The sequence below is a fragment of the Myotis myotis genome, unplaced genomic scaffold (genome assembly GCF_014108235.1).
Source record: "Myotis myotis isolate mMyoMyo1 unplaced genomic scaffold, mMyoMyo1.p scaffold_m19_p_8, whole genome shotgun sequence".
In the NCBI taxonomy this organism is placed as follows: domain Eukaryota; kingdom Metazoa; phylum Chordata; class Mammalia; order Chiroptera; family Vespertilionidae; genus Myotis; species Myotis myotis.
In genome coordinates, this window is record NW_023416390.1 from 36960056 (window position 1) to 36983435 (window position 23380).

General features: G+C 54.8%; 1 protein-coding gene across 7 annotated transcripts; it reads right to left on the minus strand.

Annotated features, from left to right (window-relative positions):
* Positions 1 to 24: 24 nt before the first annotated feature.
* On the minus strand, positions 25 to 11626 carry STK25 (serine/threonine kinase 25). 7 transcript variants are annotated; one of them, XM_036320487.1, is made up of 12 exons: positions 11483 to 11626; positions 10965 to 11085; positions 5952 to 6182; positions 5246 to 5302; positions 4602 to 4710; positions 3670 to 3827; positions 3403 to 3588; positions 2933 to 3078; positions 2557 to 2671; positions 2316 to 2387; positions 869 to 1005; positions 25 to 606 (listed from the first exon to the last, which is right to left on the minus strand). In XM_036320487.1, the coding sequence occupies exons 2-12, from the start codon at positions 10992 to 10994 to the stop codon at positions 567 to 569; spliced, it is 1281 nt and encodes a 426-aa protein (XP_036176380.1). In that variant the 5' UTR covers positions 10995 to 11085; positions 11483 to 11626; the 3' UTR covers positions 25 to 566. The 7 variants fall into 7 exon arrangements, with proteins under 7 accessions (XP_036176380.1, XP_036176378.1, XP_036176379.1 ...); XM_036320485.1 differs by having other exon boundaries at positions 11421 to 11594; XM_036320486.1 differs by having other exon boundaries at positions 10965 to 11181; positions 11421 to 11594.
* Positions 11627 to 23380: the final 11754 nt, after the last annotated feature.

The following is a 23380-nucleotide window of genomic DNA, read 5'->3' on the forward strand; positions in this document are numbered from 1 at the left end:
ATCCCCACCCACCACCAGTACGTCTTCATTTCAGGTCTTTATTGAAAGTGGCAGAAGTCTCTCAATGTCCTATGAAAACTAACACCTTAACCTCAGAGTATAAGGGGAAACAAGGAAGTTCGGTTTTCTTAAACAAAAAACATTCTGGCTGACACTCGTACTTATGAGAAGACACAGTACCCGATCCAACACCACAAGGCAAATCTACAACCACTGTGGGCCAACGTGGGCCCTGGGTGGGGGCGGGGCGCCTGGGGGAGCGGGGGAGAAGGCTGACTTGCCCAACAGCTCCCCCACCTTCAGTTCCAGTGGCTACCATCCCGTGAGTCCAAGGAGGGACGGCTCTGCCAAGGGGAGTTGAGGAGGCTGCACCTGCCGCCTCCAGGGCTGCACAGTTCTCCATGAGTCTTTGCTGCCGGGTAACCTCAGCCAGGCCAGGAGGAAATGGAAGCAGACAGCCCTCAGCACAGGGTGGGGGGCCCTGTCCCACAAGGGGTTCCAAGTCAGCACAGTCCGTACAGAGCTCAAAACAAGACCCTTCTCTCCCCTCTGCACAAACAGCAGCTTTAGCGGGCAGACGGCAGGTGGTTTCTGTTGTGTGAAAACCTAGAGGAGAGAGACCCTGTCACTACCCCTGGCTCCAGTGCAGGCCCACAGGAAGCCACCAGGTGGCGTGGGCTGAGTCAGCAACACAGAGCAGCCTGGGAGGGGATGGGGGCACCTCCCATTGTAGCCCACTATTGGCAGGAAACGCCACCCTCCTCTCTCCAGCCCTGAAGCTACAAAACAGAAAGGAAGAGAGGCAGAGAGCCTCTTCCAGAGTGACCCCTATAGCCCGTCCTGGGGTCCCACCCCAGCTCCCCCTCACCTCTGCACCCGCTCCACCAGGTGAGCCATCAGCTTGTCAGAGATGCCGGGGCAGGACTCCTCGGCCAGGCTGAAGGCGTTCTCCAGCTCCTCCAGAGCCCCCACACCCCCGCCACTCTGCCTGTGCTTCTCTTTGAGCTGTGGACAGACCACCGTGCGCCTGGTCAGAGGCTCACGCTGAAGGCTTCTCAGGCTCTCTCCTATGACTTGCATTTGGGGGCCCCACTCATGGTCCTTCCACCATAAAGCCAGGATGGCTGGGTCCAACCAGGGGTTGCCCCCCTCAGAGTCTCAGGTCTTGGTTCTCAACAGGGGTGTCTCTGCCAGCCTCCCATGCTGTGGTAGACCCAGCTAACCACAGGACTTCCTCCCATTGTAAATGACACTCAGGGCTCAGGACCAACGGACTTGAGAAAACAGCCCAGAAACGATAACTCCCAGAGTGCACTGCACAGCCAGACCGCCTGCTCTGACCCTCAGGGTGAGAGGACACTAGTAGCCACCCCTCAGCCTCCACGCTGCCCCAAGCTGTGGGGACCACTGACCTGGCAGGAGCAGTTAGGGACAGGTCAGCATGGCCCGCCCTGCCACACCCTGACACCTGACACAAATGAGGAAGAGCCTACATGTCTCCCAGTTCACCCCACCGGGCAGCCCAGATCTCAGGCCCAGCTTACAGGATCAGGACCCCTAAGGGATGCCCCTGTGAGCCTGGGTGGGGCTCTGCCTCCCCACTGGGCTCACTGTGGAGGCTGCAACAGCCTACAGATCCCCCCCCATAAACACACACACACACACACACACACACACACACACACACGTGCTCCAAGCAGTTTGGGATATGGTAGTCCCGCCCTTCTCTCCAACACCTGTCAACTCCCCAGTTCCTACCCCACGTGGAGCCCAGCCTCTAATCCAAGTATTCAAGCTGAGCTCATAATTTCCCACAGGGTCCATGACAACCAGCTCCATCCGACCTCCTGCCCTCGAATTCCAGGCTTCGGGGGCTAGAAGCGCGCTGCCCTGCCCAGACGCCCCCACCTTCCTCGGGAAGACTCTGCTGCATCCTGTCCCCCTCCCTGGATTCCCAGTGCTGCCTTCACTCTGGGGTAGAAACTGGCCACTCTGGGGGCTCTCAGCTGCATCGTACTCCCATCAGCAGGTGACACAGATACAGGATCAATCACCATGAAGCAAGAACTAGGCCTCAAGATGCTTCTGGTCATCCCATATGTTTGCAGTTCAAAGCCATCCTGGGACCCCAGGCAGGACAAGAGCAGGCCAGGGAACTTGAGAGAGCCATGTTAGGGCAACCAGTCTCAGCTGTTCCTAGTCCTTCTGCTACAAAGCCTGGCCAAGAATTAAACTGTGAACTCCAAGGGACCTGGAACCCTGTGTACTGGGCACTGCAGCCCCATGCCCCACAGAACCCCCAGCCTAGCCCTCACCTCTCCGAAGACAGGCCGGACCAGCGTGGACAGGCACTGGGACCGCGGCTGCCTCTTGACGGACTCCACAGCCTGTAAAAGCAAGGCCACAGCGAGGTGAACAGGGCAGAGAGGCAAGTGGATTCCCGGGGCAGGTGTGCTCCACCCTGGCCCCGTTTCTAGCCTCCTTGAGAGATGCAGAATGTGAGAAGCACAAGGCACCCTCCCAGCACATGCAGGGCCAGGGCCTGGGGGACTGCACCTTCTGGGGGCCATGCAGGGCTGTCCCCTTGTGCAGCTTGCTGTGTGGGCTCGGCCGGATGGTTGGGGGAAACGTCCAGATGGGGCCCTGTTCTCCGTCCTCAGCATCTCCATCACTGCAGAGGAGAGTGAAGTCAAGAGGGCCCTGAGGGCCAGGATTCAGGGGGATCCCAAGCACACGCCTCTCAGCACCCCCACCCCACCACTTTCTGAGGCATCCTTACGGCCCTAAATGCTGGGTAGGGCCTTGCTCAGACTGCAGGAGCCAGGTGACCACAAAGGTCCTCAGAAACCAGCACCCAAGTTCCCGCCCTGGAGCAGGGACCCCTTGCATGTCACAGCCCAGGGCAGACACCCTGCGTGACAAGCAGGCCTACATGTCCGAGTCCTCGGAGCTCGACTCCTCGCCGTGCCCCTCAGACTTCCAGCGCTTGTAGCGGTCGATGAGCTCGGTCAGGAAGGAGGTCTTCCTGGTGTATCGTGTGATGAACTTGTGCTTCAGGAGCTCCTTGGCGGTGGGCCGCTGCGGGCAATGGGCAGGCGTCACCGGGTGAGGGCTGGCTGGGCTCATCCTGCAAACTCCTGGAGCTTGGACTCCAGGCAGCCAGGCTGGGAACGGGCCTGGCCATCAAGCTCTCTGACAGGACCCGTGAGGGGTTCCGAGGGAGGCAACCAGGAAGCTGGGGCTGGGCTCCACTATCTGCCCGGGCCAAAACCCTCCAAGAGCTTCCCCAGACCCTGAACTAGGCAGGGCCTAGGGCCCTGTCACCTCCCATTCCCACCAGACCTTCCCAGAGGGCTGGAGCTGTCCTAGCCCACCCCATGTGGCCAGGGGCCTGAAGCTTACGAAGCGGGGGTCCTTGTTAAGGCAGGCCTCCACAAACTCCTTGAAAGGCTTGCTGTGGTGGCCCTCCAGCGTGGGCGGGCTGTTCTTGGGGATCAGGAACAGGACGCGCATGGGGTGGAGGTCAGAGTTCGGAGGCTCACCCTTGGCCAGCTCGATGGCTGTGATCCCCAGCGACCAAATGTCGGCCTGGACAGAGCCACACAGGACAGTTGCCACTAGGGGCACCCTGAACCCTGCTGCAGCCACCCTCATGCCTGCCGTGCCCACCTTGAAGTCATAGGCTGACTGCTTGATGACTTCGGGTGCCATCCAGAAGGGGGTGCCCACAAATGTGTTCCTCTTGATCTGCGTGTCCGTGAGCTGCCCCGCCACCCCGAAGTCTGCCAGCTTCACGTCACCTTGCTCTGAGAGCAGCACATTGGCAGCTGCCCAACACAGGACAGCAGGGCGTCACCCTTTGAGCCACTGCAAAGATGCGCCTATGTGCCACCCTATGTGCAGTTGCAAAAGACGCGCCTGCTGGCAGCCACCTGGTCTCCTGGGGACACCAGCAGAGCTGTCCCTGAGACCTCATCTTGTCTCTCCTCCATCCAGCAGGCTAGAGATGGGAACAGATCTGTCCACCCTCAGACCCAAGGCCATAGGGCAGTGCCAGCAAGCTAGGGGCCCACCGTGTGCAGCCCCCCAGCCCAAGCTCCAGGACCCTGCCATAGTTTGCCTTTTATGACAGATCCCAAAAAACACAGCAATTGCCTTTTTCTCCCAAACCGCCCAGAAGGCAGGGCTTTCCCCTCACTCCACCACCCAACATGCAGATTCCCTCACTCCACCAGAGTCTCCAGTCAGCCTCTCAGCCACATCCCTCCTAGGGACACTCAGCAGGGCCAGCCCACACCTTACATAAAGAATGTACACCTCTGACTTAAATAGGGTCCCTTCTCACACTAGACGCACAGTAGGTGTTTTTGCCATACAGAAATATGGTGCTAAGAAAGTTCTACCAGTTACTGGCTGTGTTTTCTGGCAACTGAGCTGATGGCTATGCTCAGGATCCAGTGAACACTAGGTTACAAGGGTCCCCGCATCCCAGATGCCTGGCACCACCATCCACATGCCCATATCAGCCTGCCACCTCATGCCCTGGTCTTTCTAGGGTCACGGAGCTCAGGGGCCCAGGCAGGAGCCATGCCCTGAGGGACCTTTGATGTCTCTGTGGATCTTGCGCTCCGAGTGCAGGTAGTCCAGGCCCTTCAGAATCTCCCGCAGGATCGTGGCGATGTAGGTCTCCTCCAGGGGGCCCGGTTTCAACTGTGCACAGACCGGACAGCAGGGCCTCAGACTCCCTCCACCAAGGCCAATCTGCCCTTCCTTCCACACCACCCCAGACTGTCACCAAGGCTCCAGCTCAACCTCCTCGCCACCAGGGGAGGGTGACCCTGTGCATAGTGGGGCTCCCTACTCCATTAACTACTTTGGAAATAAAATGAAGTTTCAGGTGTGGGTCAAGAGGCTGTTTTTAGAGAACATACAATACCTTCACCTTCACTGTAAAGGTAACAGATGAAAATGGGGTCCCAGCCACATTCTACGCCTGTATGACTGGGGACACTAACCCTCCTGCCCCCTCCCCAGGCCAGAAGATGCTCAGGACCCTCAGCACCCACCAGTGGGACTAAAAATAGCACTTCATTTGGGCTTAGTCGGCTCCTGGCTGAAAATACACCAACACAGCGCAGGAAAGGAGGCCCACGGAGTCTAGGGACACCGCTGGGACAACCCCATAGCAACCTTTGGTCTGGTCCTGCCCCTAGCAAGCTGCCCACTGTTTCGGCCTACACCTCACCAGGTCCAGTGCGGAGCCGCCGCCCAGGTACTCCATGATAATCCACAGCTTTGTGCTCTGGGACCAGAGAAATGCCTGTCAGTACGTGGTAGTCGGCAGGGAGCACCCCAGGCCACATGACACACTCCCAGGCAGGGCTCCGGCCTGTGGGGAACCCTCCAAGAAAGGGATCCAGCAGCCTCACCCGGCTCCCCTCCCATCACACTCCTATGACAGCAGCTTTGCAGATGGAACATGTGCTCAGACAAGTAGCCAAGTCTACTCTGCAACAGGCCATCAAAAACTTGGCTGGGGAGACAGCTGCCCAGCTAGCGCTTGACCTCGATGTATCCACACGTGTGCCCTGGCCAGGCCCCCGAGCTGGCACTGGGCTCTACTACAGGACCTCAGAAATGCCATCCCACTGGGGCTACCCCAGCCAGGGAGTCATACAGCCCATTCAGACTCTGCAGACTCCACTCAGGCCCTGCCTCTCCCAGGGCTCCCCCTCAGGATGAGACAGGAGTCTCCCAAACACCTGCCTGGCCCTCTGGGCTATTGTTTTGGGGGCCTGCTCAACTGTGAAGCTGTGTCCATGCTCGCTGTCAAGCCATGCCTCTCCTCCCTGTTGTTCCAATATGGGGGCAGGTGCAGAGACTGTTGGGTTTAGCCCTGGCCCCAGGGAACCCTGGGCATCCACCTGAGCACGGGCCCCACCCCCAGACACCTTCAGGTAGGAGCCGAAGTATCGGGTGATGTAGGGGCTGTCACACTGGCTGAGCACAGTGATCTCCTGCTGGATGTCCTCGATCTCGTCCTCGGCCTCCTCCAGGTCAATGATCTTGATGGCCACCACCTCCTTGGTGCGGTTGTCGATGCCCTTGAACACCTCCCCAAAGGAGCCCTTGCCAATGCGGTCCAGCTTGGTAAAGAGCTCCTCGGGGTCCACACGCGAGTGCTGCAGGAACACAGGGCGGGCAGCCCCGTCAGGGCAGGCAGCTGCAGGCCGTGGGGATCCCATGTGCCAGCAGCAGACAGGAGCTCACCCAGGTTCTTTCTGAGTTTCCTCTTTCATCCCTTTTGTTTCAGGAAACCAAAATGCACCCTCCACAGGGAGATCCTCAGAGAGCACAGAGGCCTGGCTCCAGCCAAGGGATGGAGGTGTGGAGCAGGTGGAGGGGCCACAAAGGTCACACCCGCTGCCCACCCCCACCGGTGGGGAGGACCAAGGGAGGTACAGTGATGGGTTAAAAGTAGGGGGAGCATAAGGATTTTAGGCAGTGAGACCATCCTGTAGGATACAATACCACATGAAAACCATGGACATAGTTAATAATGTATCCATGTTGACTCATCAGTTTTAACAAACGTTCACACACAAATGCAAGATATTAATAATATGCTTGCCTTGACCGGTTTGGCTCAGTGGATAGAGCGTTGGCCTGTGGACTAAAGGGTCCCAGGTTCGATTCCGGTCAAGGGCATGTAGGGGTGTGCCGGAGGCAGCTGATCGATGTTTCTCTCTCATCTATGTTTCTAACTCTCTATCCCTCTCCCTTCCTCTCTGTAAAAAATCAATAAAATATATTTTAAAAAAATAATAATAATATGCTAACACCCGGGCAGTGACCAGACCTCTCACTCATTTTCCTGTAAACCTAAAACTACTCTAAAAAAAATTCTCTTAAACAAAACACCCAGCGTGCATGAGCTCACCTAGCAGCCACACCCCCTTAGAAAGGGCTTCCCTTCACCACCCCCACGCAGTCCTCAGGACACTGCACCCTCACACCAGCACGGAGCTTGACCCTGGACACTCAAGTATCACAGCAAACTGCCCCACATGGCCCTCGGATTTAAACACAAACAAGGCCGGAAAGGTACAGAGCTGCCAGTGCAGATGGTGCCCAGGACAGGGTTGGCAGAGGGGCTGTGACCCTCAATGCATCAGAGGCTCAGAGGGCTCAGTGTGGGGGCTGCATGGAGGACAGCAACACCAGAGAGCTGGCCAGGGCCACCCTGGGCATCCCCCAGCTCCTGCCCACGTGGCTTCCTGGGCTCCAGAGAATGTTACACTCCACCCACCACCACAGACCATGTTCTCAGAAAGCCAGGGTTGGCCCTGCAGGCCCAGTGACAAGGGAGCCAGGTGCCCAGGACCCACATGTCCTTTAGCAGCCTTGTCTGGACAGAGGCAGAAAGGCTTCCAAGTCCCGTAGACCTCAAATGCCCCAGGGCACACCTCCCTCTGAAGAGGCCACCCCACCCCACCAAAGCACCTACACCAGGGCCAATGCAGTGACAAAAACCACACCTGCTGCACTAGGTGCTGACACCGGCCCAGGGCGGGAGTGCTCCCCTCAGGGCCCATGCTCACCCTGGGCTCACCCCCAGGCAGAGCTCCGTCCTGGCCCAGACTGAGACCACACGTCAATCAGAAGCTACCAGCTACCTGCCTTCCTGGGGTTCCTCACCAGGAGGGAGGAAGGGGACGTACGAAGGCCCACCCCTCTGAACACACCTTGGAAGATTCCAGGTACCAGGCAAGCCGGAAGAGAGCTGCAGGTGACAGGTAAGCAGGCACTGCAGCGGCCAGGGGCCAGAGCAGGGTCTCAATTCAGAACCCTACCCAATAAGTCAGGCCGGACAAAGCCAGGGGATGCAGCCACAGGCAGGTGCCTCAAGCAGGCCTATGGGTGTCCACTGGCACCTTGACTCAGCCGGTTAGGAATGAGGCCCTTCTCCCTCCCTCACGGGAAATGGCAGTCCAGTGCATGTGGAGGAAACAGCCGCAGAAGCATGCAGCCAACCGCTGCCAGAAATCCCCAAAGTCAAGGTCAAGGGCAGGACAGTGAAAGCAGAGGGCAGTGCAGGTCCCTCACGCCAGGCTGCCCCAGCCCCTTCTCTCCTGCTTCACGTGTTCTAACAGGTGTGTGGCGTCAAATCACAGCTGCTCAGCCATCTTCAGGAAGGGAGATGGGGTCATGGATAGAACCAACCCCCCTGGAGAGAACAGCCTCTCATCACTGCATTGCCCACACTGCTGACCACTTGACAATCAGCATGACCTGGGTGGGGAACCTCAATGCACCCTGCTCAGCCTTGGCCACGTGTGGAATGTAGTCCAGAAAGGGCCCTCTCTGCCTGCTCCTCCCCCACTGACCCAAACAGTGCCTTCCCACAGTGCTTAACGGGTACCCCAAAGGCTTGCCCCCAGCTCATGTTGGGGCAGCCCTGTAAGACACCCAGCTGTCCAGTGATTGCAGTCCAGCTGGTGCCCTAACCTTGCGACCTCTGTCACTGCAAGGACAGTCCTCTCCTTCTAAGGTGGCCTAAGACCCAAAGGAGGTGGGACTGAGGCCTGGCAGCACCCTCGTCACCACCGCCCCTCTAGCTCTCAGCCCCTGCCCCCAAACCACTCTCAGGCCTCTGCTGCTAACACACCCTCCGCTCAGAACAGTGTCGCTCTGCACACCTGGCCAGAGCTGAATCTGATCCACGCAGCCACCCAAGGGAAACGCCGGGCAGCCACAAGCAGAATTCAGAGCACCCCTAAGCCAGGGTTCCAGCTCAATATGGAAGGGGGACCCCCAACCCTCAACTCCCATACTCTGCATCCCCACCTCTGCAGGTCAGTCAACTGAGCTGACAGGGTGTGACGGGAATAGTCCCAACTATGATACTGACCCTACAAGCAATCACAGGGACAACCATTCCCAAACCTTGGTGAAGGAAAGGCAAGCAGCTCCCCCGTCTGAGGCCCAGGCTGCCCTTCTAAGTGATGTACATGGTCTGGACCAGGGGTGGGCAAACTTTTTGACTCGAGGGCCACAATGGGTTCTTAAACTGGACCGGAGGGCCGGAACAAAAGCATGGATGGAGTGTTTGTGTGAACTAATATAAATTCAAAGTAAACATCATTACATAAAAGGGTACAGTCTTTTTTTTTTTTTTTTTTTTTTTTTTTAGTTTTATTCATTTCAAACGGCCGGATCCGGCCCGCGGGCCGTAGTTTGCCCACGGCTGGTCTGGACAATCACTCAGGTCACCCAACTGGCGGTCAAGACCCTTGTTCTCCAAGTCAGCCCTGGTGCTGTCAGATCTGGGCACACCATGTGGCAGTGTGCCTGCCATTAGTGTCACCCCACAAAATAAGAGGAGCCAAGCTGTCCCCAGTGAGCACCGGCAGCCACTCAGGCCCTGCAGGCAGGAGGGCACTAGCTCGGTGAAGAGAAATGGCAGGGTAGGAGCACAGGCTGTGGGGGAACTCCCCACAGGTCCAGTGACAACCACCACGGACAAAGGCTGAGTCTCTCTGCCCCTGAAAGGAAAAAGGGGGCTTCCTTCCTCAGCTCCTCTGCACCCGCCCGCCCTCCCTCCCGGATCTGACTCGACACCCCAGGCCGAGCACCAAGCACCATCAGCACATGGTAAGAGGCAGCTCACAGCTCCAATTTCTCATTCTGGAACCCACAGGAGCTATTCCTATAGCTCTTAAAAATAAGCTGGAGGCAGGCGTTTCTCCCATCATTAGTCATGTAATTTACCAAATACACAATGTCAGATATGAATGAAAAACCTGTCAGCCTCAGTCAGCAAGCCCTGGCTCCCATCTGTGACCACAGCTGGGCCCAGATACCCTGCCCAACACTGCGTGTGGCCTTCCAGGTTTCTCCAAGGAGCCTGCCTGTGTCTGGAGCTGAACCCTGGCTCCTGCTCCTCCTGGCCGCACACGGACACAGGCAGCTCCTGCTCCTCCTGCACGCTGTTCGCACTGGTCCCCACACGTGCGAGCTGGAGGAGCACTCTCCTTCTCAGAGGTCCTCCCAACATGCAGCAGTTGGCCTGCACTAGCCCAAGCCAGCACGTCAGGAGGAACACCTGCCACCAGGTGGTTCACTCCACTTCGAACCAGCACCACATCACACAGGCGCTGAAATAACAAAAAGGGAGGAGGTACAGACCACGAGTCCCATGCGCACCCCCCTTCCTGGCACAAGGAGCGGGTCCTCATTCCAGGCAAACTCAGGGCACACTTCAGAGGGTCCCTCAAAGGCAGCCGGTGCCACAAAATACAAGAAGCCATCAACCAAAGAAAGACAGCGGAGAGAAGGCCTCGCCCAGGTAAGCACTCCCAGCCTGGGCAAACACGGTTCTGCAGACCAGCCCTGCCCACCTCCCCTCCATGCCCACAGGGGTCCTCTGCTTTCTCTACCTGCCAACTGGTACACGACAGCTGCTTAGTCACATTCGCAGCCTCTCTCAGTGCCCATCAGGGAGGGGTCCCCCAGAGCCCCTCCTCCAGCCCAGGCCCAGCCTCCAGCGTGGACTCTGACCTTCGCTGTCCCTGCGGGTCCAGGTTCCCGCCCTGCCCCGCCCTGTTCCTGAGACAGGTCTCTGCACACCTGCCACTGACCTCCAGTGGTTCCCGGGAGAGGCCTGGGGGCTTCTGCCTCGCAAAACGCCGCCCCAGCCACACGGAGCCAGCCCTGTGCCCGCCCGAGCAGCCCCCGAGGACTGCGCCCCACTCTGCCCACACACGCGCATCACAAGGCTCCCCTTGAAGGCCTCCTGTCATCCCACACACCCTGGAGGGGAGGGCTCCCCTGAAACCCCAGACGTAGGAGAGATACTTATAGGTGCAAAAGGTGCCCCTTCGGGACCTCGGACTCTGCAGGCAGTGCTCTCGTCCCAGGGGACCCAGCGAACGCGCGCTCACAACCCAGAAACCAACCCTCACCTGGTTGGCAAATCCCCTGAGGTGAGCCATGTCTGCGCGGCCCTCAGACCATCCGCCGCAGCCCCGGGAGGCCCTGGATTCCGCCTGAGGCTCTGGAACCCAGCTCGCTCGCTTCAGTCAACTGGAGAGAGAGCAGGCCGGCTCAGTATCCCTCTCAGCGCACACGGGCTCCGCCAGGTCGGGCGGCCGCCCCCTCCTCCGACCATCTGGGAACAAACTGGAGGGGGGGGGGGGGGACAAAGACTCTGGGGGGAAACCCACTGCAGCTGGAGCACTGCCCACCCTGGGCATCCCTGAGGCTCTTCCCACCTCAGGGCCCGGCTCGGCGCTGCCTTCAGGCCCTCTTCCCCGCACCGGACCCCGCCCCCGGTGCCCTCCTCCCCAGCCCCACTCCCCGCACCGTTCGGCCCCCTCCCCAACTGCCCCAGGCGCGGGCTCGCCCGGCAGCGCGCCCACCTCCGGGGGGCTCCATCCCGGCCTCCCCCGGCCCGTTCCGCAGTGCCCGCACAGGCTCCCACCCGCTGCCTTCGCTCGCCCCGGACGCCGGGCCCTCCAACCCGCAAAGCAGCGGCTCTGGCGGCGACAGCCGAAGAAAGGCCGGCGGCGGCCGCGGCGGCGGCGACAGCGAGGGCGGAGCTCGGCGTTGTAGCCCAGCGCGGAGCTCTCTGGGACACCGAGTCCCGCCGCTCGCTCCGGGCCTGGGCATCCGCCAGAGCTGGACTACAAGTCCCGGCAGGCCATGGGGCGGGACGGTGTTGCGGACCGCAGGCGCGCCGCGGGGCTCGCTGGGACTCCGAGTCCAGCTGCCTAAGAGGCTCTGGACTACGTCTCCCGGCAGGCCGCGGGGCAGGGGTGGGGCGGGTCCTGGAGGCGGGGCCGGGTCCTGGAGGTGGGGCCAGGCCGGGCGCTGGTGGGGTAGAGTACGCCCTCCGCTCCTCCTTCTCTTCGTCCCCTCCTCTTCCTTCATTCTCCCCACCGCGCCCCCACCCCCCAGCCCTGCCCCCACCCACCCACCCACGGTGGAGGCCGTGGGCCCTGCGGTGGCAACAGCCCCAGTGTCCCTGGAATGATGAAAGGACCGACGAATTGGGCCTGAAAAGGGAGCACAGTGCAATAAGCCAGACGGAAGGACAACAGCTGTGTGACTCCACGGATCTGAGGTTCCTGGAGGAGTCAGGTTCACAAGACAAATGAGTGGACGGTGGGAACAGGGGTGGGGAGAGGGGGAGAATTAGTGTATTTTAATGGGGACAGAGTGTCAGTTTTGCAAAATTAAAAGAGTGATGGGGATGGATAGTAGTGACAGCTGCACAACCATGTGAATGTTGCTTAACACAAATGAACACTATTAACAGGGTAAATTTAGGATTATGTGTATTTTACCACAGTTATAAATAAGTAAAATGAGATTTAAGAAGGAATTAGTTCTGCTCTGGAGTGTGGACTCCTTTGGTTGAATGTCGTGTACACCAAAAGGTGGCGGGTTCGATCCACGTCAGGGGACAGACCCAGCTTTCAGGTTCAATCCCTGGTTGGCCCTCGTGCAGGAGGCAGCCAATGGATGTTTCTCTCTCACATCCCTCTCTCTCTCTCCCTCTCCCTCTCTTCCTTCCTCGCTCTAAAAATCAATACAATTTAAAAAAAATTTTGAGCCCTGTCCAGTGTTGTTCAGTGTTTAGAGCGAACACACACACACACACACACACACACACACTCTCGCGTGCAGGGAAGGGTCGTGGGTTTCCATTCCCCGTCAAGGGTCAAGGGCGCGGTCAAAGGCACAGTATTGGGTTGCTGGTTCCATCCTCCACCCCCTTGGGGCACATGGAGGAGGCAACCAAACAAAGTGTCTCTCTTACATGATCTCTTTCTCTCTGCCTCCCTCCCTCCCTCTCTCTCAGGAAAAAAAAAAAAAAAATCAATGGGAAAAATATCCTCAGGTTAGGATTAACCAAAAAAATTTCTTTAAAGGAATTAAGTTCTGACACATGCTACAACATGGGAGAACCTTGAAAACATTATGCTAAGGGAAATAGGCCAGTCACAACAAGACAAATACTGTATGATTCCACTCGTATAAGGTGTCAACAATAGTCCCATCCAAGAGATAGAAAGTAGAATAGAGGTTTCAGGGGCCTGGGGGTGAGGGGAATGGGGAGATATTACTTAGTGGGAGCAGAGTTCTGTTTGGGGTGATAAAAAGCCCTGGAAATAGATCATGGTGATGGTTACACAACACTGAATATACTTAATGCCACTGAATTGTACACTTAAAATGTTTCAAATGGTAAATTTTATGTTATATAAATTTTACCACAAATAAAGAAAACCAAAGATAACTGGAGTTTCATCAACATTTTAAAATTTTGCTTTCAAAACGACAGTTACCGGAATGAAAACACAAGCAACAGACTGGGAGACCAAAAGTGGAAATCACACAAACAACTATAGAGAGAGAATATATAGAAAGCTCTCAAAACTCAACAGTTAGAAGACAATTCAATAAGCAAAAGTTGAGACTAGATTTAGCCCTGACCGGTTTGGCTCAGTGGATTGAGCGTCAGCCTGCGGACTGAGGGGTCCTGGGTTCGATTCCGCTCAAGGGCATGTACCTTGGTTGTGGGCACATCCCCAGTAGGGGGTGTGCAGGAGGCAGCTGGTTGATGTTTCTCTCTCATCGATGTTTCTAATTCTCTATCCCTCTCCCTTCCTCTCTGTAAAAAATCAATAAAATATATTTTTTAAAAAATTGAGACTAGATTTAAAGAGACAGTTCACCAAAGAGGACATATGGATGGCAAACAGTGCATGAACAGATGCTCAACATCATCAGCTCTCAGGGGAATGCAAGTTAAAATGATGAGATACTAACTACACACACATTAAGATAGCTACAGTAAAAAATAATGCCCAGCAGTGTGGCTCAGTGGTTGAGCCTTGACCCATGAACCAGGGCACATGCCCAGGTTGTGGGCTCGATCCCCAGCAGGGGGCATGCAGGAGGCATGCAGGATGCTTCTCTCTCATCAAAGTTTCTCCCCTTCTTCCTTCCTCTCTCTCTCTCAAATCAAAACAAGCATAATTTTTTTAAAAACTGACCCTAGCAAGTGTTGACAAGGATAGGGTGACCAATCATTCTAATTTTCCCAGGAGTTTCCCATTTTAACACTGAAAGTTCCCCATCCCCGGAAACACACCCCCCCCCCCCCCCCCGCCCTAGTCCTGGGCTAAGGAGGTGGTGGGTCACTAGGTCACCCCGGTGAGGAGGCAGAGCCCAGGTCTCTGGCGCATTGTAAATTGTGCAGATGCTAAGCGGTGCAGCCCCTCTAAACTCCAGGGGTTTATTGTGTTTTTATTTATTTACTGTTGACAGCGTTGCAGATGCCCCCCATTTTTCCCCTTTGCCCCCCTTCACCCAGTCCCCACCCCACCCCACCTTCACCACATTATTGTCTGTGTCCATGGGCCATGCATACATGAATATACGTTCTTTGGTTACTCTCTTCCCATCCTCCCCCTGAGATCTGTCAGTCGGTTCCACGCATCCATGCCCTCTGGACCTATTTTGTTCATCAGTTTATTTTGTTCATTAGATTCCACATATAAGTGAGATCATGTGATATTTGTCTTTCTCTGGCTTATTTCACTTAGCGTAATACTCTCCAGGTCCATCCATGCTATTGAAAAGGGTAAGAGATCCTTTTATATCCAGCTTGGCATTTTTTTTTTTAAAGTCAACTAGACACTTGACACATGAGCCAGTGTTCCCACTCTTGGGTATTCATCCCAGAGAAGAGAAAGCTGGTCTTCAGTCAAAAGCCTGTACATAGATGTCCACAGCATGTCTATCTCAGAGCCCCTAGCCAGGAGGGACACCCCGGAGGTCCTTCAGCCACACGTGGGTCACCTGAGGTTCCGTACCTGAATCCGTACCTGAAATCGGCCACTGATGCAGCCACCTCGGGTAACCTGAAGAGGCCAGTCCGAAAGGTCACACAGTATGTGATTCCAGAGAGGAGACATTGTAAGAGGACAAAGCTGCGAGGGAGAACTGACCAGTGGTCCCCAGGGGTTAAGGGGCAGCCTGGAGCGGGGTGGCATGAGGGGCTCTCCGGGTGGCCGAACTGCTCTGCGCCCTGAGGCCCACAAAGCTATCCGTATGCTGAACTCAGAACTGAACACTAAAAAAAGGCAATTTCAGCTGAAACCGGTTTGGCTCAGTGGATAAGAGCATCAGCCTGCGGACTGAAGGGTCCCAGGTTCGATTCCGGTCAAGGGCATGTACCTGCGTTGCAGGCATATCTCCAGTGGGAGGTGTGCAGGAGGCAGCTGATCGATGTTTCTCTCTCATCGATGTTTCTCTCCCTTCCTCTCTGTAAAAAATCAATAAAAGTTTTTTTAAAAAAGGCAATTTCACTGTACATATTTTTAAAACAAAGATTTAAAAATTTAAATAATTCCTCCATATCACAGATGGAGCCAGCGTTCCACTTTCATACACGGGTGCCTGTACATGGACATATGATTTCCTGTCTATGACTGTCAAGATCCCAGTAAGGTCCATGTGTCACCATGGGTTGGCTTGTTTCTTTTTCCCTTTGCTATTTAGGTGCTAAAAAAATCCCTCCCCTGTCCTGTGGAGGACCCCAGGCTGAACTCCGTGGCTGAACTTTGTGGATAGACCCTCTCTCCCTCCCCACGCAGGTTCACCTCTCAGGCCCCTGTCCGGTGACATCCCAGTCGCCTTGAGGCTCTATTGTTTCCGTGAGGAGGCCCAGGTGAGCCCTATCAGGCTGCTCACACACTTCCAAGAGGGGGCACAGCAGCATGTCTTCCAGGAAAGTCCTGGAAACCAGGGTATGGAGGACGCCCAGCAGGCGCCCAGGGTGAGCCTGGCTCCACGGCTGAGTGGCGCTGCCTGAGGTTGTGCAGAAGATGGAGACTACGATCCTGACTGCGACCCCAACTCCCTTAGTCACCATGATTAATGATTTCCGCCCCCTGGAAGTCATGGGGGAGCCAAGTCCTTGAGCACGAGCTCCCCTGTGATCCGGGCGTGGCACCTTTACTCCCGAGGCCACAGACTCCTGTTCTGTGCGTGGGCTTTGAGTGCACAGGGTAACAGACCCCTTTAGCTTGGAACACCTACAGGGAAGAGAATGGTGGGGAGAAAGTCGGGCAAGGTGGCACCCAGGGGTTGGGGGACACAGGTCCTCATGGGGGGGTGGCAGCAGGCCCAGGTTGGGGATGGGGGCTGCAGCTTGGAGGAGGCTGCCTCGGTGCAGGGTGAGGGGTGGGTAGAGCCAAAGGTACCAGGTTCTCAACACCTGGGTGGGAAAGAAAAGATGCCTGAGGGGGGCCTGGGGCACCTTCTGAATTTCAAAGGCTGGGCACCCCCCCACTTCCCCCACCCCACCCCCGCCCCCATCCTCCCCACCCCCATCTCCACCACCTGGCCGTGCTTGGGGGAGGGGGGGCAGGAGGTGGAGGCTTACTGCTGACCCGCTTGGAGGGGCTTCTCTGCCACCAGAGTTCAGATTCCCCTGGGGTCTCCAGGCCCAGTGGCCCCAGGTAAAACACAGTGTCTTCTCTCCCTGCCACTCCCTCCAGGCCTGTCCAGCTCTCTGTGGCTTTTAAGGATCCCAATTGCTCGGTGATCCTGGGGTCAGAACTCTTTTGGGAACCTCGGTTTGGGGTCTGCATTTGGGATGAGGCATCCTGGAAGTTTCTGCCCAGAAGAAGGCTCTTCCCACCAACACTGGGGCTGAACTGTCCCCCCTGGGGAGTCAGGAGCACAGCCTGTGGGGGGAGGCAGGCTGGGAGAGACTGCCTAGTCCTCGGGCCTCCCCTCCCCCCTGGGAGAGGGTCCCCAAGGGACATCCCTGAACCAGGACCCTGAGACCCTCCGGGCAGGGGTGCTCGGGGTGTGTCAGGAGGTCAGGAGTGTCCCACGCATGTGTCTGTGGATGAGGATGGGGGGGCGGGGAGGGGGTCTCATTATGGGACAGAACACAGCACAGCCACTGCAAGTGTCAGGGCGCATGGAAACACGCCCAGGACCCAGTGTTAGGTAAAAACCTGGTTTCAGAGCTGCACACGAATTCTGTATAAATGTGTGTACATTATTTTGAACCGAGAGGAAACAGGCCACAATATTCACATTCCTTATCTCTACACAGCACTATGACTTTATAATTTTCCTTCTTATATGCTTTTCTGATTTTGCAAGTATACTTTAGTGACCAGGTTTTACTGTTATAGTCACAAAAATATGTTGTCTTTGGCTGCTGGCCATGACTTTGAAATCTCAGAACAATACACAGTGTTTCAAAACAACATATTTGTGCAGAAAAGGCCTCCAGATCTCAGGAAAGGGGAAAAGGCAACAGAAAAAGAGCTCGTCAGGGAAAAACCAGCATCCGACAGGAGGAAAAGGGCCCACTGGCTATTGTCCCTGCCGGTGTCTGAACAGGGCCTGCTCCTGTCCCTCATGCACACGCAGGCTGCAGGCCCCCTGGGAAGGGGAGCCTTGGGTCCCCAGTTCAGCCTCAGAGGGACCCTCAGGCTTCCACTACAGGAACCACTGCTTTGTGGGTGTGGGACACAGAATGTACAGCTGCCCCCAATCTGTGTCTCTCTCTTTGGGTGCCTGGCTGGCAGGTCCATCCTTGTGACAGACTGGAGAGTGCTGGGTTCATCGGGGTCTGTGATTGCAGCCAAGAGGAAAAACCTGTATGGTTTTTAGGGCCTTGTAAAGGGGGAGCCTGAGGCCGCGGGGCCAAGACCAGGGGCCTTTCCACACTGCAGCCAGTGCAGGAGGGCAGGTGGGTGCCCAGAGGTCTCCAGCCCCGAGGGGGGGGGGTCAGTGCTGCCCTCTCGCAGGCCAGGCCTGCCTTCCCGGCCCACCTGCTGCCCATGCCTCCTCCTCCTCCTGCTCCCTGAATCCTCCCTCCCTGCTTGCCACCCGCCTCGGGTCCCAGCCTCAGTGCCTCCCTCCAGCACAGGCTCTGCTGCCCCAGCACAGGTGCTGAGGAGACAGCGCTGCTCTGGAGGGTTTGGTAGCTGTGGGGGATGGTGCCCAGTGCCCACCCTTGGGGCCTCAGAGCTCACAGCAGCCTCAGGCCCTGCTGCCTTCCCCCAGCAGACCGCAGCCCCTTTCTTAGAGAGCTGTGTAATCCTGGGAGAAGTGTTTGCCTCGTCCCAGGGCACTGTGCCCCTGCCAGTGTGCTGGCCACCATGCCTCCAGTGTCCAGTGAGGCCCTGCAGAGTGGGCACCTCATGAACATTCAGCAAAGAGATGAATGAATGACCCAGCGAAGGGGACCGTGTGGCTGCCTAGGCCTCCCTGGGTGCATGGGGAGGTCACATCCCATGGGGATGGCCGAGTCAGGGTCCTCACAGCCCAGGTTGGGGTGCCATTCTGGCACGTTGAGGGCAGCCCATGCTGGGTCACGCAGTGTTTGCCAAGTGTGTGCTCAAGGATTTGCTCATGTGTCCTTCAGAGAACCAGGGGAGCACTGGCCCCAGGCAGACCCACCCACATCCAGGTGGTCAAAAGGTAAGCCACTCCATCGTCACACCCTGTCATACGTCACACACCTCGAGGCCTCGGTCACCTTCTCTATCCTCACAGACAGCAAATCTTCACCTTCTAAGAGTGAATATAAGTTTTGGAAACATTCAAACCCAGGTTAGTGAAGGGTGGGTGCTTTCAGGTGCCGCCCGGCCCCAGCCCCCCGACAGGCAGCCAGTACTACCTCCCTGGCTGCAGACCAGACACTCGCTTTGCTGCATGCCCACCCCACGGAGCTCAAAGTCCTTTCCCTGTTCTGCTGTTCAAACCCTTGCAATGGGGTTCCACAGGGACCACGCTGTCCCCAAAACACTTCTTTAAAAATTTCTTTTTATTTGGTAACTTGGAGAGAAAGAGAGAGACGTCGATTTGTCCATCCACCCATTCATGCATTCCTTGGTTGCTTCTTATATGTGCCCTGATTGGAGACTGAACCCACAACCTTGGTGTATGGGGACAATGCTCTAACCCAGCAGTCGCCAACCGGTGATCCGTGAGGTCCGAAAGGTTGTCGGCCGCTGCATCTAACCAACGGAGCTACCCCACCAGGGCCCAAACACGTCATGATGCGGAGTCTTAAAAATGCCCCTTCCCATGCTGGCCAGCGTGGCTCAACGGTTGAGAGTCGACCTATGAAACAGGAAGTCACGGTTTGATTCCCAGTCAGGGTACATGTCTGGGTTGTGGGCTTGATCCCTCGTGTGGGATGTGCAGGAGGCAGATGATCAATGATTCTCTCTCATCATTGATGTTTCTATATCTCTCCCTCTCCCTTCTTCTCTGAAATCAATATATTTTTTTTAAACACCCCTTCCCACTGACCTGGAAACCACTTCTGGGCAGCAATGCTAAGAAAGTGATCAGAGGACATGATTTAGTTCAATAGTGGAAAAGTACAAACAAGTTAAACATGCCCAGTGTTATAAATAACTGAGTGACACAGCCACAGAGGAGCAGTGTGCAGTCATCAAACTACCATTTGTGCAGAACCGTAAGGAGCTGGGGAAGTTCTCACAGGCGACAATACAGTGGGGAAAACAGAAACAGCTACAACCCAGCTCCCTCCTTCTCTTTATCTTTTTCCTCCTGTGGTTGGATAAAGATATATTAAACCATTTATAATGATTGCCTGTGAGCCCAATTATGAATCTTTTGTGCAAATTCTTTATGTTTTTTATATATTTTCCAGAATTTATCACATGAGCATGTATTACTTCATGACTAGGTTCACAGCCTGAAATCCAGATTCCCACCAAGAATATGGCCCGAACCTTCCCCTCCACCCACAGCAAGCCCTGCATTCAGCTTTCTTACATGAACCCCACATGTCCACACCTCTCCACACCCCTTCACTCCAGTCCACACCTCTGCAAACTCCGGCCACTCACTTCCCTCTAGGGCCAGGCCAGGAAGAGGCAGCAGTGGTGCAGACAGGGTGTTCTGGGGCCCGAGCACTTGCTCTGGGGTCGGGGACACCATCCTGCGTGTGTCTGTCCTCCTGAATGGCCGTAGGGGGACCCGGCAGGGACCCGTGACCACATCTGAGGTAGGTATTGCCACTCACTTTACAAACCTGTTATCACTGAGTTATAGACCTTCTGCTTCCCAAATTGGGAGCCATACAATAGCCTTGAGCAGGTCTCTACAGAAAGCCAGGATAGGACCCTTCTCCTGTCACCTCCCACAGTAGCCCCGCCCGCATCCATGCTGATGGGACTACTGAAGGGCCCCTGTACCCGCTCCAGGGCCAGGTTTGTGACCAGGCCTGACCACGGGGCACCTATCCCGCTTCCAGCCACAGCTGCTTCAGTGACAGGTAAAGGACAGAGGCTGCTGGTCGCAGGGCACCCCCAGGAGCTACCTAGAAAGAGTGGCTTTTTTTTCCACTGGGAAAGGCTGAATTATGTGTGTGTAGCGGGGGGGGGAATTTCAGGAAGCCAGAGGCATTAGTTTGCAATCACTTGGGGACAAGTAGCCTGAGAGCAAAGCCATCAGGAAGGAGCACAGACAGACCCCAGATGGAAAGGGAGACTCCTGGATCCAGCCATGCCTGAAACCAGGGCACTTCTCCTGGACATTTCAGTCACACAATTCCACAGACCTCCTTATGCTCAAGTCAGTTTGGGCTGTGAGCACTCAGAAGGCTCCTCACCAACCAGGGACCAAGTTCTACACTGCGTCAACCAGGAGCAGACAGAAGGGTCAGATGCAAGATAAGAGTGGAGAGCAAGAATTCTAAGAGGCAGAAAATCAGGGCCAAGGTAATTGGAAGAATGTCCAAGTACCCTTGGGGGCTGGGATTGAGCTGGGCATGTCAGGCCAGCCTCCTGCAGCCTCAAGGGACAGGTAGACCTCAAGTGATTCTAGCAGGGCCTAAGCTTTTAAAGGTCTGAATAAGGCTGTGGTCCAGGTACTACAGGTGGGTTTATCTGCCCCCCTCTTGATAAGTACTTGGGCCTGTTCAGTTCCTTACTGCTGTCAATATTCAGTATTGAATATACTGGGACGCGGCTTTATCTGATCTGGAATGTCCAGGAAGACATCGCCTGTGTCAGGCATGGCTGGTCTCTGGCCTGCAGCTCTGGGACTGAAGGGGCCCTGTCACTATGGGTTACACCCAGTGATCTGTCACTTGCAGGTCAGAGCCCAGGAAGTCTTTCTACACCCTTCCACACCCTGGGGCAGAGGAAACAGAGAGCCAGGTCTCATTTTGTCTGGGAGGAAACTGAGGCTGTGAATGGGACCGGAAGTTCCCTGAGGCCACACTTCCCACATATGAGGTGGGGGTGTTAACAGGGATCCACAGGCATAGATGCTTCTCATGTCAGAGCTGCCTTCCAGGGGCCCTGGCGTCAGACTCGGGTTCACAATCGGGCTATGCCCCGTCCTGCACCCACTCTTTGGACAAGTCCCATATTCCCATCTACAAAACACAAGGAGCCCCAAGCCTGAGTGCTCTTCAGAAACATCAGAGGCAGACTGCCCTGGTGCTCTATGCATTAAAGAGAACAGGACAGTGCACACTCATATTTTAGAGTTCTGTGGCTGCTCTGCAAAAACAGCTAAAAATTACTGAGTACTTACTACACAGGTTTTTTTTTACACATATTAACTGATTCAGTCTTCTCAACAGCCTGAGGAGATAGGTGTTGTTATGTTCTGTTCTATGGGTGGGGGATACCAAGGCAGGTTTGGTAGCTTTCCTAATATCGTCTAATGTTCTTGACAGGTTGGGGGGGTCAATGTTATGTTGGCCTTACAAAATAAGCTGGGAAAGGCTCCATCGTTTTCGATTCTTTGGACAGATTGTATACAGTTGGTGATATTTCTTCAACTGTTTAGAAGACTTTGTCAATGAAACCATCTGAACCTAGAATTTTCTTTGTAAGAAAATTTTAAATTATGGATTAAACAAATTTAATTTAGTATCAGTTTTGATAAATTGCATTTCACTTAAATTTCAAATTTACTGTCCAAGTTGCTCATACTAACCTTTTGCTATGTTTATAATGTTTGTAATACCTGTGGTGATGTGCTCTTTTTCATTCCTGATATTAGAATTTGTGTGTGTGTCCGTGTGTGTGGGTGGGGGGGAGTTCTTACCCATTTCCAGGGGTTTATCATTTCTATTAATCTTTTCAAATAACATTTTTTGGCTTTGTTATATTTTTTCTAATTTTTGCTTTTATTAATTTCTGGTCTTATTTTTTTTCACCTTTGGCTTGGATTTGTTAATTTTTTTTTCTAGCTTCTTGAGTTGTAACTTAGAGCACTAATTTTTAGTCATTCTTCTAAAGCTATAAATTTTCCTTTAAGCATTGCTTTACCTCCATCCCATATTTTCACTACCGTTCACTTCAAAATATTTTGCAACTTCCCTTGTGATTTACTCTTTGACCCATTGATTATTTACAAGTGTAATGTTTAATTGCCACTTGGAGGCTTTCTAGCAGTTTTATTATTATTGAGTTTATTATTATTAATGCTGAGAGAACACAATTGTATGATTTCAATCCTTTGAAATTTGTTACAACTTTATAGCTCAGGATTTGGTTTATTTTGGTTAATATCCTATGTGCACAGGGAAAGAACATGTATTCTATTGGCTGTTTAGGTGTGAATTGGAGCAAGTTGGTCAATCCTGTTCTTTGAACTGGGCTGTGTTGGTTCAAGGATAGAGAAATAAATAGTGGGATAGAAGAGTCCAGAACAGATCTTCACATGTACATCACTTGTTTATTATGGGGACTCTTTCCCAGTTCAGTGGGGGAAATAGTCTTTCAATAAATGATGCTGGGTTAACTGGATACACACATGGAAAATACATGAGCTCTGACCCCTTACCACACCACTCACAAGAATTAATGTGGCCCATCACTATGTGAACGCTAAAACTATTACACTTCAAAAAGAAAACATACAATATCATTATGGGAAGGCATGAAGCATAAGAGAAAAGACTGATAAATTGGACTTCATTGAGAATAACTCCTGTTCGTTATAATCAATAGCAACCACAGAATAGCACAAAGTATTTGCAGTCTCTTCAATACAATGAAAATCCCCGGATCCATCTCTAACACAAACCCATGTGGCCAGGGTGATCCGGAATATATAAAGAGCTCTAGGAATCAATGAGAAAATGTGGCCAGATGTGAACGCAGGTGGGGACTCTTTCCCAACTCAGTGGGGGAAATGGTCTGAGGCCCCAGCTAGGTCCTAATCACTGGGCCTTGCGGGGCAGCTCCTGCCCGCCCTGAGTGGGAACTCACTCAGGCCTCCTTAAGCGGGGAAGCTCCCGCGCGGCTCCGCCCCGGGGGTTGCCTTTCCTTAGAAGGCGAAG

Bases quoted from the DNA above. Each gene is read 5' to 3' on its own strand.
- STK25 (XM_036320487.1), bottom strand. From the start codon at position 10,994: ATGGCTCACCTCAGGGGATTTGCCAACCAG. The intron at 4,711-5,245 runs GTGAGGTGTAGG...GTCTGTGCACAG, and splicing joins GCGGCTCCGCACTGGACCTG to TTGAAACCGGGCCCCCTGGA. The intron at 1,006-2,315 runs GTGAGGGCTAGG...GTCTGTCCACAG, and splicing joins TCCGGCCTGTCTTCGGAGAG to CTCAAAGAGAAGCACAGGCA.